At 41.6% G+C, this 15,412-nt stretch overlaps 1 protein-coding gene and 1 pseudogene across 2 annotated transcripts in view; one reads left to right on the top strand and one right to left on the bottom strand.

The window, feature by feature from the left end:
* Positions 1-6,780, bottom strand: part of UBQLN1 (ubiquilin 1) — a 49,108-nt gene extending 42,328 nt beyond the window's left edge. Inside the window, exon 1 of one of the 2 annotated variants that reach the window (XM_033236968.1) lies at positions 6,036-6,780. In XM_033236968.1, coding sequence (XP_033092859.1) covers positions 6,036-6,215 — 180 coding nt within the window. In that variant the 5' untranslated portion in view covers positions 6,216-6,780. The remainder of the gene's footprint in view (positions 1-6,035) is intronic. The other variant, XM_033236969.1, reaches the window with a different exon arrangement.
* Positions 6,763-12,683, top strand: LOC117099468 (annotated as a pseudogene).
* The last annotated feature ends 2,729 nt before the right edge of the window (positions 12,684-15,412 follow it).

Below are 15,412 nucleotides of genomic sequence, written 5' to 3'. Positions count from 1 at the left end.
ATAATAAAAGGCAAATTTGTCTAGCAGGCTTTCCAGTTTTCCTCAGAATGCCTCCAGCAAAAATAATAATGAAAATAAAAAGCAAAGTAATCACAGTAAGATACCATTTCACAGCCAGTAAGATGGCTATAATCACAAAGACAGTAACAAATGTTATTGAGAATGTGGTAACTGGAATCTTCATGCATTGCTAGTGGAAATGTAAAATGGTACAGACACCTTGGAAAATAATTTGGCAGCTCCTCATAAAGTTCAACATACAGCTTTGACCCAGCAATTTCCACGCCTAGATCTACACCCAAGAAAAATGAAAACATATGTCCTCACAAAAACTTATACATGAGTGTTCAGAGGCATTAGTCATAATAGCCAGAAAGTAGAAACAACCCAGTGTCCACCACGTGAGAGAAAAATAAAATGTGGAATGCTGTTGGCAACACAATGGAATGTTATTCGGCAATAAAAAGGAAGGAAGTACCAGCACATGCTTCAAACAGGGATGAACCTTGAAAACATTATGCTAAGTGAGAGCCAATCACAAAAGACCACATGATTCCACTTACAACAAATGTCCAGAACAAGCAAATCTATAGACAAAAAATAGATCAGTAGTTGCCTAAGGCTGGGAGGCCCAGGGAGAAACGAAGGGCAACTGTTAAAGGGTACAGGGTTTCTTTTGAGGGTGATAAAAACGTTCTAAAATTGACTACACGACCCTGTGAATGTATTACATCAATTACAGACTTTAAAATGGTGAATTGTATGGTAGGCAAATTATACTTCAATTATGCTGTTTCTTAAAGCTAAGCAATCTCTGTTAATCAGAATCATTAAATAATGAGTTTTTCAGCTGTTCAGTATTAGAATAAAGCATATAAGAAAACAATGATCTTAGACTTTCTTCTCAGATATCTTACTATACTGATTCAATCCAACCTTCTGGATAAGATGTTGTCCAGTAGAAATATATATCAGCCACAAGTAATTTTAAACTTTTAAGAAGTCATACTGAAAAAAAGTTTTTAATAAAAGGTCAAATTAAGTTTGATCTTTTACTTAAATCTGCAAAATACTATTTCAACACACAATATATCAAAACCATTAAGATATTTAAGTTATTTTGTTCATACCAAATTTTCAAAATCTGGTGTAAATTTTACACTTAACAGCACATCTCACTTCAGTCCAACCACATTTTAAGTACTTAATAACCCCATGTGGGTGATGGTATCAAAGTGGACAGTATAGTTCTAGATTCACACTACACAGTATAACATTAAATGATGTGTGTGATGATGACCCTAAGGCAATTTCCCTTATCAAAGAAAGGCTCAATTTGACTCAGTACATTTAAATTACGTCTAAGTATATTAATATTTTCCCAGAAGTCTGCACTGACAGAAGGCACTTTCTAAAAACAAAGTACATACTGCCTGGACATGTCAAGCAAATGCATTTCAAAATTTTTACACATAACCTAACAGTCTATGAAATCCCAAAATAAGCTAATTAGAAGATATACAGAAACTCCCCTCCATTATCTGCATTAATGTCTCACATATATAACTCTCCATTCTTCTAGATGTTATCTTGCTCGTGGATGCTTGGAAATCCTCAAAGCTCTTTTCAATAGCTGATGATGAATAATTAACCAAAAAGAAATCTCATACACAGGGCCTTTGTGCCACTACACATTGATGCTTTTGTATCTATTTACTTACATACAGGTTGAGCATCCCCAATCCAAAAATATGAAATCTGAAATGCTCCAAAATCTGAAATTTTTTAACACTATGACACTATATGTGGAAAAATACCATATGTAACACCTTTGCTCTCTGATGGTTCAATGTATAGTTTGGTTCACTCATAAATTTACTTAAAATATCATATAAAATTACCTTCAGACTCTGTGCATAAAATGTACAAGAAATATAACTGAATTTCATGTTTATATTTAGGTGCCATCCCCAAGATATCTCATTATGTATATACAAATATTCCAAAATCAAAAACAAACAAAAAAAAAAGAAAATCCAAAATCCCAAACACTTCTGGTCCCAAGCATTTCCCATAAGGGACATTCAACCTGTATTATGAAAATCTCTAATAATGACAGCACCTTGGAATACACATAGCACAGTTTATATTCTCACTACCTATTCTAGCTACCTGGAAGTAAAAACTTATGTTACTTAATTGATTCTGAGTGCTCCATGAATAATAAATTTCACTCTAAATTGGAAAATAGCTTCAGCTTTATTAGTAACCTTGAACAGGTAACATTACTAAATACCAAATGTATACAGCACTGTAAAAAATTAAGGCATCCTGTTTCCGCCTGTTGGTACTCACGATCAGAAACCAATGGAAAAATAGAAAATTACCATCTTACAACTTATTTCACAATTTACCCAAGAAGTTTAACATAATTTCATCTAATAAATTATTACAGCATGTTCACATAAACAGCATTTGTTATAATGTGTTAAGGAATTTACATTACACAGAAATACTTACTGAAAGAAATTTTAACTTATAGAAAATGGAATTTGCCTGATACAGAGCATAAGCCTTCAATATTATTCTCTGGAGATCTGTCTTCAGCTTATCCTCTGACCCTCCAAAATTAGGTACAAATTTTAAAGACTAAATATTTCCCAATTTCTAACTGGACATTTTCAGTGGAATTTTAATGTCATTAAGTATTTTTTAATGATAAACTTTCATTTGTAGCAAATAGTTTCAATCAAACCCTTTAAAATTCTTAAATCATAAAATAGCATATCTTTTGTGCTTCAAGTAGATTTTACAAATAGGTCATTTGAAAACTGCTTTTCTTTTTCTTCCACATTTTCCTGTATCTGTTTCCCTTGCATATACAAGCCCAACTTGTCTTCAGGTTCTCTGGTGTGGTGGTAAGCGTCAATTTTTATCACATTTTCTGCTTCAACATAAAACAATGATCAAAAATTTAAAAATTAACTGCCATCAGAAAAGGCTACTTTGGAAATACTTTAATTTTATCTACTAACAATTCGTTTTGGGCTGGGTGCCCCATGGTTCATGCCTGTAATCCTAGCACTTTGGGAGGCCAAGGCAGGTGGATCACCAGGTCAGGAGTTCGAGACCAGCCTGGCCAACATGGTGAAACCTTGTCTCCACTAAAAATACAAAAATTAGCCGGGTGTGGTGTGGCACGTGCCTGTAGTCTCAGTCACTAGGGAAGCTGAGGCGGGAGAATCCTTGAACCCAGGAAGTGGAGGCTGCAGTGAGCCGACACCACGCCATTGCACTCCAGCCTGGGGGGTGACAGAGTGAGACTCCATCTCAAAAAAAAAAAGAAAAAGGAAAAAAAAAAAAAAAACTCATTTTGGTTACATTACAGTAAAATAAAAGCGTTCCCAGAATTTATAATTTTAATTTTACCATCACAAAAAGCAAAAACATCCTCACAGCTATAACATCATATATTAACTGAAAGGAATTTTTCCATTTATAAAATATTGACTATTTCTAATCTTTTGCAGTAAAATGCTGAAAGCGCCCAGGATGGTGGAGGCATGAATCAGGAATCCTAGAAACCAGACCTGAACTTTAAAACTTAATATGGCTACACTCCCACTAAAATAGCTAAAATTAAAGAGACTGACAATATCAAAATGTTAGCAGGGATATGGAGCAATAGGAACTCCCATATATCTTCGTTGGTGGGATGGTAAAATGACACAAGCTTTTTTTCTTGTATATGTGCTGCTGAAGCCAGCACTACACAAGCTTTTTTTTTTTTTTGAGATGGAGTTTCGCTCTTGTTGCCCAGGTTGGATGGCAATGGTGCAATCTCGGCTCACTGTAACCTCCCTCTCCCAGGTTCAAGCAATGATTCTCCTGCCTCAGCCTCCTGAGTAGCTGGGATTACAGGTGCCTGCGGCCACGCCCAGCTAATTTTTGTATTTTCAGTAGAGACGAGGCTTCACCACGTTGGCCAGGCTGGTCTCGAACCTCAGGCGATCCACCCACCTCAGCCTCCCAAAGTGCTGGGATTACAGGTGTGAACCACCATGCCCGGCCCACAAGCATTTTTTAAAACATAATTTCGCACAAAACTAAAACGCCCTATGACCTACTCAAACCAAGTCTTAAGTATATAACCATGAGAGAGAAAAGAGTCCACAAAAACACTTGTGTAAGACTGTTCACAGTAACTAACTGGAAACAGTTCAGGTGACCTTCAACAGTGAAGAGATTATGGTATATACATAGAGTGGAAAATTACACACCAATAAAAAGAAAGGAACTACTGATACACGCAACAAAGACGAAACTCAAAAACATTATGCTGAGTGGGAAAAAAAAGCCTTACCCAGAAAAATACAAACAGTACTATAGACTATATGGGATCCCACTTAATGTTAAATTCTAAAACAGGCAACTCTGTAACTTATGGCATAAAAAAAAAAAGGGGGGAGTGGTTGATGGAAAGGCCGAGTGACTGAAACGACTTGGGAAAAAAAGGTAAGAAAGAATTCTCTAGTCAATTACAATGTTCTGTATCTTGATAAGAGCTTGGGCTACACAGGTGTAAGCATTTGTGAAAACTCATGGAATGGCATGCATTTCACTGCATGTCAAAATTACGTCAAAAAACGTAAAAAATGAAGCTGAACTTAGGCAAATATTAGTTCACAATGCTGAAGTGACATGTACTGGTGTCATCTACTGATACGTGCAACTTACTCTGAATTGCTCCCCAAAAATAAAATGGACTTGATAATCGATTATAATACTGTAAAATGCTAATTGTAGATGATGGACATATGTGTGTCCACTGCCCAGTTCTTTCAACTTTCCGTATGCTTGAAAATACAAAAATGGTAAGGAACATTTTTACAGGCACTAGGAGACAAAAAAAAAAGTGATAAATTCCGTTGGTGGTAAAAGTTTCTCATTCGATGTTACACACCTCACTGCCTCACAAAACACACTACCTTTGGAACTCGCTAAACCAATATACCAACCACCTACAGTCCCTGGGGAAACTGATAGGTACATTTCAGGAACTGTTGATTGTTTCCTGTCACAAACTGTTCACGTTGTGTGCGATCTTCAGAGATTAAGTCAGTAATTATGGAAAATACGACGTATTCAACAATACACTAAAATTATTTGTTAAATTCCACCAAGGATCTTAATTAACTGCAAGATTTGTATTCCTGAACCAAGTTTAAGTAATATTCTCCATTAACTCCAATTTTCTTTTTTATTTGCTTGCAACGGCTAATATCAACATCGCTATCGCCCCTCTAAAATCAAACAAAAACCTACCCAATGACTGGCATCTAAGAGATGATAAACATACTAAAAGGGAAAGAGCAAGTCATCAATGAAAGAAAGTCATTCACTTTTCTCCTTAAACCTAGTACTATTACTACTACTTAAGATGGAGCTAAAATCGGTTTCTACGTCATAATTTTTTTAAAAGGTAGCAAGGTGGAAAAGATTTCAGGAGTTAAAATGCAGAACTAAATATACACGTGCACCTCACCCCAAAACCTACCTTAACAAGCAGGCACGTAAAACAACGAGGATCCCACCCACCCCCTTTTTTAATTCATGAAACAAAACCGCAGCCTGAGCTAAAGCGAACCCTCGCCCCCGCCCAGCCTCCACCCCGCCCGGAGCCTAGCGGTGGGTCCCTTTCCTTTGTGAGGAATTGGACGGGAGGCGACGGAGGGCGGGGAACTGGGGGAGGAGGCTGAGGGTCGGCGGATGCCAGGGAAAGAAGGCTCCGAGAAAAGCAGCATCGGCGCGTCCCACAAACAGGCCGCGCCGCCACGCCACAAACCACTGCGGTGTCCCAAGGCGCAAACCCACTAACTTGGGTGTGATCTAATTTGGGACGACGCCCAGGAGAATGGCCGAGGGCACCTGGGAGGACGACCCCTCTCCCAGGTCTTTCCCAAAAGGTCTCCTGCGGCGGCGGGCGGAGGTCCTGCCGCCACCCCCATCCCGGCCCGAGCACCAGGCGACCTCACCTGCTGGACGGAGCTATTCTCGGGCACGGCGAATTCTTCCTTTTCCTTCGGGGTCTTCACGGTGACTTTCATGATTTTGGGCTCCGCGGAGGCAGCGGCCGCGGGGACGCCAGCACCTTCGGCTCCGGCAGCGCTATCCTGGGAGCCCGGAGGACCGCCGCTTTCACCACTCTCGGCCATGGCTGCAGCGGCGGCGGCGGTGACTCAGGCAAGCAGGAGGGAGCAGGCGAGCAAGGAGGAGCCAGCAGACACCGGAGCCGGCAGGCCTGGACAGCGAAGAATGCAGAGCACGCCGCCTCAGTAGCAACGGGCACAGGGCCACCCTAGCGGGTGTGGGGCCTCGGAGCTCGGTGCAGGCTCTAGCGCAGGCCCGGGTCAGGCGCTCGGCAGTCGCCGTGTGTTCAGGCGCCGCTCGCTCACATCGACATCCGCAGCAGCCACCGCTTCCTCCTCCCTGCCCCTTCCCCCACGTCCCTTCGCCGGCGCCGCGCGGAGCACGCCGGGTAACGCGCCTGGCGGCGTCGCCGAGTCATTCCCGGCTGGCGCCGCTTTGAGCTCAGCCTACGTGCCTTTTCCTTTCCCGCTCCATTGCCGAAAGTGTAGGCGAAGCCAGTGTGAAGGACTAAAAGCAAAATGGGGCGGGTAGCTCAGTTCATGTTTTTTTTCCGTTCCCTTCACCAAAAACTAAATCGCAGTTTCCAGTTAAGCGCTGTAACGGCGCACCAAGATGACGTCACGGTTAGCGAAATTACCAGAAAGGGACCAGTGGGCCCTGCGGCCGCGGATGCGCCTGCGCGCTCGCGGTCCAGGTAATCTTCCCCACCTTACCTCATACCTGGCTGGGCAGTGCTCAGTTCTCCGCGCTGTCACAGTCGCCTTGCCCTGCCTTGCCTCTCTGCCTACTCTGCGTTCCCCGCTGGGAGGAGGGTCTGGTGATAAAATAGCGGCGAGGTATTTTGTTATTTTAATATGCTTAGCGTTTGATATTTGGAGGGCTCGTATTGCCCTATGCGGGGGAGTTGGGGTAAGTTAATGGCGGAAAGGTCCTCAGCACAACGAACGGAAACTGGAGTAAAAGCCTGTGAGTGCCCTGAGCAATCCCGCGGAGTCATTGCTTCATGGCCAGAGCTTATTTACCGCCCTCGGGTTAGCCTTGTTTGGTCAGACGATCAATCAGGCGACCTGTATTGACAGTGGCCTCCGCTGCTGCGGTGACAGCTGCGCGCGAGCGCCCCCAGATTCTCTGCGAACTCGATTTCCTACAGTGTGTAGGGCGGAACAGGGTGCCCGAGGAGTGTCCACCCAACTGGGACAATGTAATATAGCTGAGGTGTTCACTTTCTATTCTATCAAGTTACTGCTCATTGTCTGACTTTAAGTGGCATTAAGAATAGTTCCAAAATTATTTTCAGTGTAATGCAGATAGAAATAAATTACCTCTGAGAATCCGAATTTGAAATTACATCATTTGGTTTTAAAGATGACTTGCGGCCGGGCGCGGTGGCTCAAGCCTGTAATCCCAGCACTTTGGGAGGCCGAGACGGGTGGATCACGAGGTCAGGAGATCGAGACCATCCTGGCTAACACGGTGAAACCCCGTCTCTACTAAAAAATAGAAAAAACTAGCCGGGCGAGGTGGCGGGCGCCTGTAGTCCCAGCTCCTCGGGAGGCTGAGGCAGGAGAATGGCGTGAACCCGGGAGGCGGAGCTTGCAGTGAGCTGAGATCCGACCACTGCACTCCAGCCCGGGCGACAGAGCGAGACTCCGTCTCAAAAAAAAAAAAAAGATGACTTGCAAGGAATGTACAAACCAGCACATTAACTATATTAATCAGTGTTGCACAATTTAAATCCTGACAGCCCGTGGTGACCCAAATCCACAAAGATACATTCTGCATTTCTGCTCCTAAGCCGTCCAACCCTGTTCTGCGAATAAATACTGTTACATAAACACGACTTTTTAGCAGAGCTGTATGGAATCTGGGTCTAAGAGAATTCTGAGGGTATCGATTTCCGGATAGACATCATTTGATATCACCTAAATTTCTGGCAGCGTGGCTCAATAACAAGGCCTTCTGCTTAATGAAGGATGACTACTTGGTTATGTCTAGGTGTGAGGTAATCACTGCTTCTCAAGATAGAAAGTGCCACAACTGGACAATCAATCATTTCGAATTTCTTCCATATGTCTAAATAAAATTTCTCCTCAACTTCATTAGCTCCTCATTACCTGTTTTTCCCTGTCATGCTGTCTTACCTGCACGCTTTGCCTAAGCTGCCTTCCTCTACCTAGAATGACTTTCTCCTTGCCTTCACCTGTCTAACTTCTATGCATCCTATATCACATGCCCCAGGAAGACTTGACGGTTTTTCTCTTGATTCTCCAGCAAATACCGTGTGTGTGTGTGTGTGTGTGTGTGTGTGTGTGTGTGTCTCCCTGCATTTATGGACTTTGCAATTATCTGTGTCTACATTGTCTAAAAATGTTTGATGTGTGTGACACTGTAAGGTAATAAGATTTACCTGTAAGAAGATACTGTATAGTTATCCAGTTAGGGCACTTTTTTGATATAATCCTGACCTGTAAGAGACACTGGAGGTGGTGGGGACCATGGTGTAAATCAGAGACAGTCAACTTTCTGGGAGGGCTAGATAGTAAATATTAAGCTGGTGCCAAAAAAAAATTGCAAAAACTGCAATTATTTATGCACCAACCTAATATTTTAGGCTTTGTGGGCCACAGGATCTCAGTCTAAAACACTAAGCTATGCCCTTGTATTACAGAGTAACCGTTGACAATACATACATGAATAATCATAGCTGTGTTTACTAAAAACTCTACTTGCAAAATAAAAACAGACATAAGATCTGATTTGGCCCACAGAAGATAGTTTGCCAACCCCAGGTCCAGATGTTTATTTGTGGCATTTTCTTCTGAATGGTTTTTGTTTGTTAAATGGTCTGGATAAAATTTTAAGAGTATATTTTATCACAGTTAATGCCCTAATACTGTATAATACTGTACTGAGCATACAAGAACAATAAGACTCAGTTTCTGCCGTCAAAAAACTTGAAGTGATAGTTGGATGGTGGGGGTAAGAGATGGGAGGGAGATTGGCAGTGATGTGCTGGTAAATGACTAATAACCAGTCCTCCTGAAAACAAACTTTGATTTATTACATTTGCCAATTTCCTTGATGTAAATACTTGCAAATGGTTACCAACTTGAGATCACCTTCCTCACAAAACATGTGAAATTTTACCAGTAAGCCCTCACAAGCCAGTATGAGCCAGCTGCAACTGAGGAAGTCCCATTTTGAGAAAATCCATTATTCAGAGTTCAAGTATATTGATAGAAGGTTACTATTCACATGATGGAATAATTCTTTTTTGACAAAATGAGTCAGTCAATCAATAAGAATTCACTGAGTATCCTCTAACAAACGTTAATCCTCTAATCTTGTGTCCAGGAACATACTTTTAATACGAGGTGCTACATACGTCATATAAGTGCTATAAATAATATGCCTTCATCATGTTACTACCCTACTCAAAAATCTATCCTAAGTTTCCCACTGCCTAGAAAATAAAACCAAAGCTTTTTCTTTCTTTTTTTTTTTGAGACAGTTTCGCTCTGTCGCCCAGGCTGGATTGCAATGGCATGATCTTGGCTCATTGCAACCTCCACCTCCTGGGTTCAAGCGATTCTCCTGCCTCAGCCTCCCAAGTAGCTGGGATTACAGGCGTGCGCTACCAAGCCCAGCTAATTTTTGTATTTTTAGTAGAAACAGAGTTTGACCATGTTGGCCAGGCTGGTCTCAAACTCCTGACCTCAGGTGATCCACCCACCTCAGCCTCCCAAAGTGCTGGGATTACAGGTGTGAGCCACTGCACCCAGCCTAAAGCTTCTTAACTAGACTTTCCACAGCTAACTCGTAGTGTTGACTCCTGTTGCTCTCAATATATACACTCCATTCCAGTCAAATACCTTTATTACCATCTCTAGAAGCACTTGTACATTATACTTTTCTTACTTCTGATCATTCCTTCAAGTCATTACACCCACCTCCTTGTACCCATTATTGCTACCTGCTTTCTGAAACTCCTTGAATACCCAAGCCTACAGAATCAGACCTTCCATCATAATTACCTGCACATTTCACTTGACCATTCATCATTTGTAGCACAGCTTCTATCATCTAAAACTTTCTCCTGCTACCAGTCTAATTTACACCCTCATTAGCTCTGGCCTAGATTACAGCAATAACCTCCTACAGATTCCTCTGCCTCAATCTAAAGTCTGCATCCTCAACTATTACTTTCCAGTGATGCCATATGTTATCCTAGAACGAAGCTTTATTATGACACCTGCTTGAAAACTTCCAGTCACTGTCACCAAAGTGTTAAGAGTACTGTCTAAACTTTGTGGCATGATGTCCATGGTCTTCTGTAACCCAAAGACCTTGCTCTTCACTCATATCCTATCCTCAACCAAAGTGTTCAGCTAAGCTCTCCAGGCATGTCTTGCACTTTCCAGCTTCAACTGCAAGTAGAAATTCTTCCCCCTTATTTTGACCCCATCATTTTACCCATCCTGCAAGACTCAAATGTGACATTCCCTAATAACCCATTTTTGATCCAAAATAGTCTTTAAATCCTCTATACTCCCATATAGCTTTATTACCTTCTTGATGTCACTTACCACATTCTGTCTTGTATCATATGTCTGTGCATATCTCGTTTATTAGATAAAGGCGTTGAAAACAGGGATCAAGTTTTAATCATTATTTATAACAGAGGTCCTCAACCCGTGGGCCATGGACCAGTACCAGTCTGTGGCCTGTTACGAACTGGGCTACACAGCAGGAGGTGGTGAGTGACAGGCAAACAAGCATTACCGCCTGAGCTCCACCTCCTGTCAGATCAGCAGCAGCAGCGGCATTAGATTCTCATAGGAGCGTGATCCCTGTTGTGAACTGGGCATGTGAGGGATCTAGGTTGTGTGCTCCTTAAAAGAATCTAATGCCTGATGATCTGAGATGGAAGAGTTTCATCCCAAAACCATCTCCCTCTGACCCCCAGTCCATGGAAAAATTGTCTTCCACAAAACTGGTCCCTGGTGCCAAAAAGGTTGGGGAACTGCTGGTCAGTACAAAAGTAATTGTGATTTTTGCATTGTTGGAATTTGTTGTTTGATATTGAAATACATTCTTAAATAGATGTGGTTATGTTATCATTTTAATGTGCATTTCATTTTTTTTTTTTTTTTTTGCTAATGACATTGCTGTTTGTTTTATATTTATTTTAGACTGTGGAAATGATGTTAGAAAAAAAGCAAATTCGAGCAATTTTCTTATTCGAGTTCAAAATGGGTTGTAAAGCCGTGGAGACAACTCACAGCATCAACAACACATTTGGCCCAGGAACTGCTAACGAATGCACAGTAGTGCAGTGGTGGTTCAAGAAGTTTCGCAAAGGAGAGGAGAGCCTTGAAGATAAGTAGCATAGTGGCTGGCCATCAGAAGTTGACAATGACCGATTGAGAGCAATCATTGAAGCTGATGCTCTTATAACTACACAAGAAGTTGCCGAAGAACTCAACATTGACTATTCTACACTCGTTCGGCATATGAAGCAAATTGGAAAGGTGAAAAAGCTTGGTAAGTGGGTGCCTCGTGAACTAAGCAAAAATTTAAAAAAATCGTGGTTTTGAAGAGTCATCTTCTTTTATTCTGCACAACAGTGTACCATTTCTCGATCGGATTGTTATGTGCCACTAAAAGTGGATTTTATACGACAGCCAGTGACAACCAGCTCAGTGGTTGGACCAGAAAGCTCCAAAGCATTTCCCAAAGCCAGACTTGTACCAGAAAAAGGTCATGGCCACTGTTTGGTGGTCTGCTGCTGGTCTGATCCACTACAGCTTTCTGAATCCTGGTGAAACCCTTACATCTGAGAAGTATGCTCAGCAAATCAATGAGATGCATCAAAGACTGCAATGCCTGCAGCTGGCATTGGTCAACAGAAAGAGCCCAATTCTCCACAACAGTGCCCAACCACACACTGCACAACCAGCACTTGGGAAGTTGAATGAATTGGGCTACAAAGTTTTGCCTTATCCTCCATATTCACCTGACCTCTCTCCAAACGACTACCACTTCTTCAAGCATCTTGACAAGTTTTTGCAGGAAAAACGCTTCCACAATCGGCAGGATGCAGAACATGCTTTCCAAGAGTTGGTTGAATCCCGAAGCATGGATTTTTATGCTACAGGAATAAACAAACTTATTTCTCATTGGCAAAAATGTGTTGATTGTAATGGTTCCTATTTTGATTAGTAAGATGTTTGAGCCTAGTTACAATGATTTAAAATTCACAGTCCAAAACCACAATTACTTTTGTACCAAGCTAATACCACACAGTGCCCAGTGTAATTTCTTGGCATGAGAGCATTTATCGTTGAACTGAATTGTTGAACCATCATGTTTTCTACCAGAGAGGAAACTCCTTTAGAGCAGTGGATCATATGTTATACTCCTTTGTCTCTCCTGAAGTTTATAGTATAGTGACATAGATGATTAATTCAAAGAAAGATAGATGTATAGATACATGCCTTAGAACTTAGTTGCTTTGGCTGGGCACGGTGGCTCAAGCCTGTAATCCCAGCACTTTGGGAGGCCGAGACGGGCGGATCACAAGGTCAGGAGATCGAGACCATCCTGGCTAACATGGTGAAACCCCGTCTCTACTAAAAAATACAAAAAACTAGCCGGGCGAGGTGGCGGGCGCCTGTAGTCCCAGCTACTCGGGAGGCTGAGGCAGGAGAATGGTGGGAATCCGGGAGGCGGAGCTTGCAGTGAGCTGAGATCCGGCCACTGCACTCCAGCCCGGGCGACAGAGCGAGACTCCATCTCAAAAAAAAAAAAAAAAAAAAAGAACTTAGTTGCTTTACAATAGACGTTCAGAGAAAGGAAACATTGGGGCAGGGGAAGGTGGACAAGTCAGTGATTTTGAGCCAGCCCTTAAGGAATGGATATGATTTTAAGCATGTTAAGGGACGATGTCTTGAGAAAGAGTTCATAATGGGAAATAGAACCTCTCCTAGAACACCAGTCTCAAAGTGGGTCCATAGCCTAGGAACAATTGGAACACTTCATAAATATCTCTAGGGCTACTTCGAAATCAAAGGTAATAAAGTGTTCCAGTTGTTTCTGAGTCTTCGGGCTGGAGAAGAGGTGGTGGTAAGGATGGGTGTTTATATTTGCCAACTAAAACTTTAGACACTGGGTAGAAGGTGCAAATATTAGGTTGGTGCAAAAGTAACTGCAGTTTTGCCATATTTTAATGACAAAACTGCAGTTACTTTTGCACCAACCTAATACATGTACAGCCACTACAAACTTTGGATAAAAGGTGCTAAGTAGGATCCCACAGTTTTCTTGGTGCTGTACCAAGCACTGCGTAACACCCAGAAGCAAAGGGGGCGCTGGCAGCGGCAAAAGGTAAGGAGAGCCTCTTTGAAGAACACAGCTGGGGCTCTATTCATTTTTTCGCTTTTTATTCTGAAGTAATTATAGGAAGTTGCAAAAATAGAACACAGTTCTGTGTACCCTTGCTTCCCCCAGTGGTGGCATTTGATATTGTTGCATAATATCAAAATTAGGAAATTGACATGTTGACTACAGACCTTACTAGTTTTTATCGTATTTTTTACCTGCATTCATTTGCACGTGTGTGTGTATGCATGTAGCTCTATGCAAAATTCCATACATAAATTTGTGTTACCATCACTGCAGTCAAGATACAGAATTATTCTATCACCAGTCTCACTATTTTTAATCCTTCCTGTATTACCGGGTTTTTGAACCTTGATACTATTGACATTTGGGGTCAGATAATTTTATGTTGTGGGCGGCTTTTCCGTGCATTGTAGGATGTTTAGCAGAATCCCTACTCACTAGATGTCAGTAGCATTCCCACCCTACCCCCGTCATGACAATAGAAAATGTCTCTAGACTGTGCCAGATGTCACATGGGAGGCAAAATTGCCCCTGGTTGAGAACCACTGCTGTACAGAGAGCTGGTGGAATCATCCTTACCATCTGCATGTTTCCTCTTATTTCCCCTTACAAAGTGTAGTAGCAAATGTTATCAAGTATCAAAAGAATGACATTTCACTACAAAGTCTTTTTAATTCTGAGTCTATTAGAATACTCAAAGATAAACTTCACTGTGAATTTTTCCCAGTAGATGGTAAGTATTGCCAGGATTCCATTATAAACTTAATCTCAGTTACTGCATCTCACCTACTCATCCCTTATCAAGAGTCTGGAATTTACTCAGGTATTACGAAAATGCCTGAAAATATTTGAAGACTATTCTCCTTTGACCTCTCTTGCAAACAGGTTACTACTGATAACCTAAGACACAGTCCCTAAGGCGAGCATTGGGTATTTTGCAGAAGTGTTAAGACTGGTTCTCCTGGAAACATATGAATAGAAGGATATATACTTTGATAAGTAGACTCAGGCTTGGTCTTATTTTGTGTAAAACTCTAAGCCTGGTGATTTCAGTGGACAAATGTATTCAAAACAAACATATTTGGAATGTGTTTCTTGACCTTAGGAAGTTACCTTATGTGGAGAGTCTGCCATCCTGTATAAACTAAGCAAATGAGCCATGGGGAAATTTTAGGTGATTACTGAGGACAGGAAAAAGTGGTTCGAAATTTTCAAAATCTGCAGTAAGAAGTATGATGCCAATCATCCAAAAATTCCAGAGGATACTAATGCTTCTGGGGGAAAAAATATAATGCTTCTGGAAGCTGAGAGGTGCTTAAAAAAGAAAGTGTTGTATTCCCATCATTCATTGCACTTGAATAATTCGTACAGCCTTTTTCCCATTTGAGAATGGTCAATGAGTTGAAAGGTCAAGGCAGAACCTGTGGCTTATCCAAGTTGTTCTATAATCTGTCAAGTAACTGTGAAGGATCTGAGTCCCTACTTACAAGCTATCAGTTTCATGAGTACTAGCAGAAAACACAAGACTCCTACATGAGAAACAAAGGTCTTTGTTACTCACAGCCATATCAGTGGCCACTGTGTCAGCATTTTCTTGCATCAGTTACCCAAGCCCTAATTTCCACAGGGTGATACAAAGAGAGCTAGTTGACACCTGTACACACAGTGGTTTGCATTATAGGAGAGGAAATCCAAACATAGGGAACCCAAATCTTTTATAATGGGCAGTAATCATGACTTCAGTTTGCTCTGTAAGAAGATACTTCATCTTCTAAGACTGTTCACTATAGAAATACCCTTGAAAAAATAGTCCAGGCCAGGTTTAGTGGCTCATGCCTATAATCCCAGCACTTTGGGA

This window comes from Trachypithecus francoisi, unplaced genomic scaffold (assembly GCF_009764315.1).
Source record: "Trachypithecus francoisi isolate TF-2019V2 unplaced genomic scaffold, Tfra_2.0 Lachesis_group16, whole genome shotgun sequence".
NCBI classification, from domain to species: Eukaryota; Metazoa; Chordata; class Mammalia; order Primates; family Cercopithecidae; genus Trachypithecus; species Trachypithecus francoisi.
This window is presented reverse-complemented; position numbering and strand designations above follow the sequence as displayed.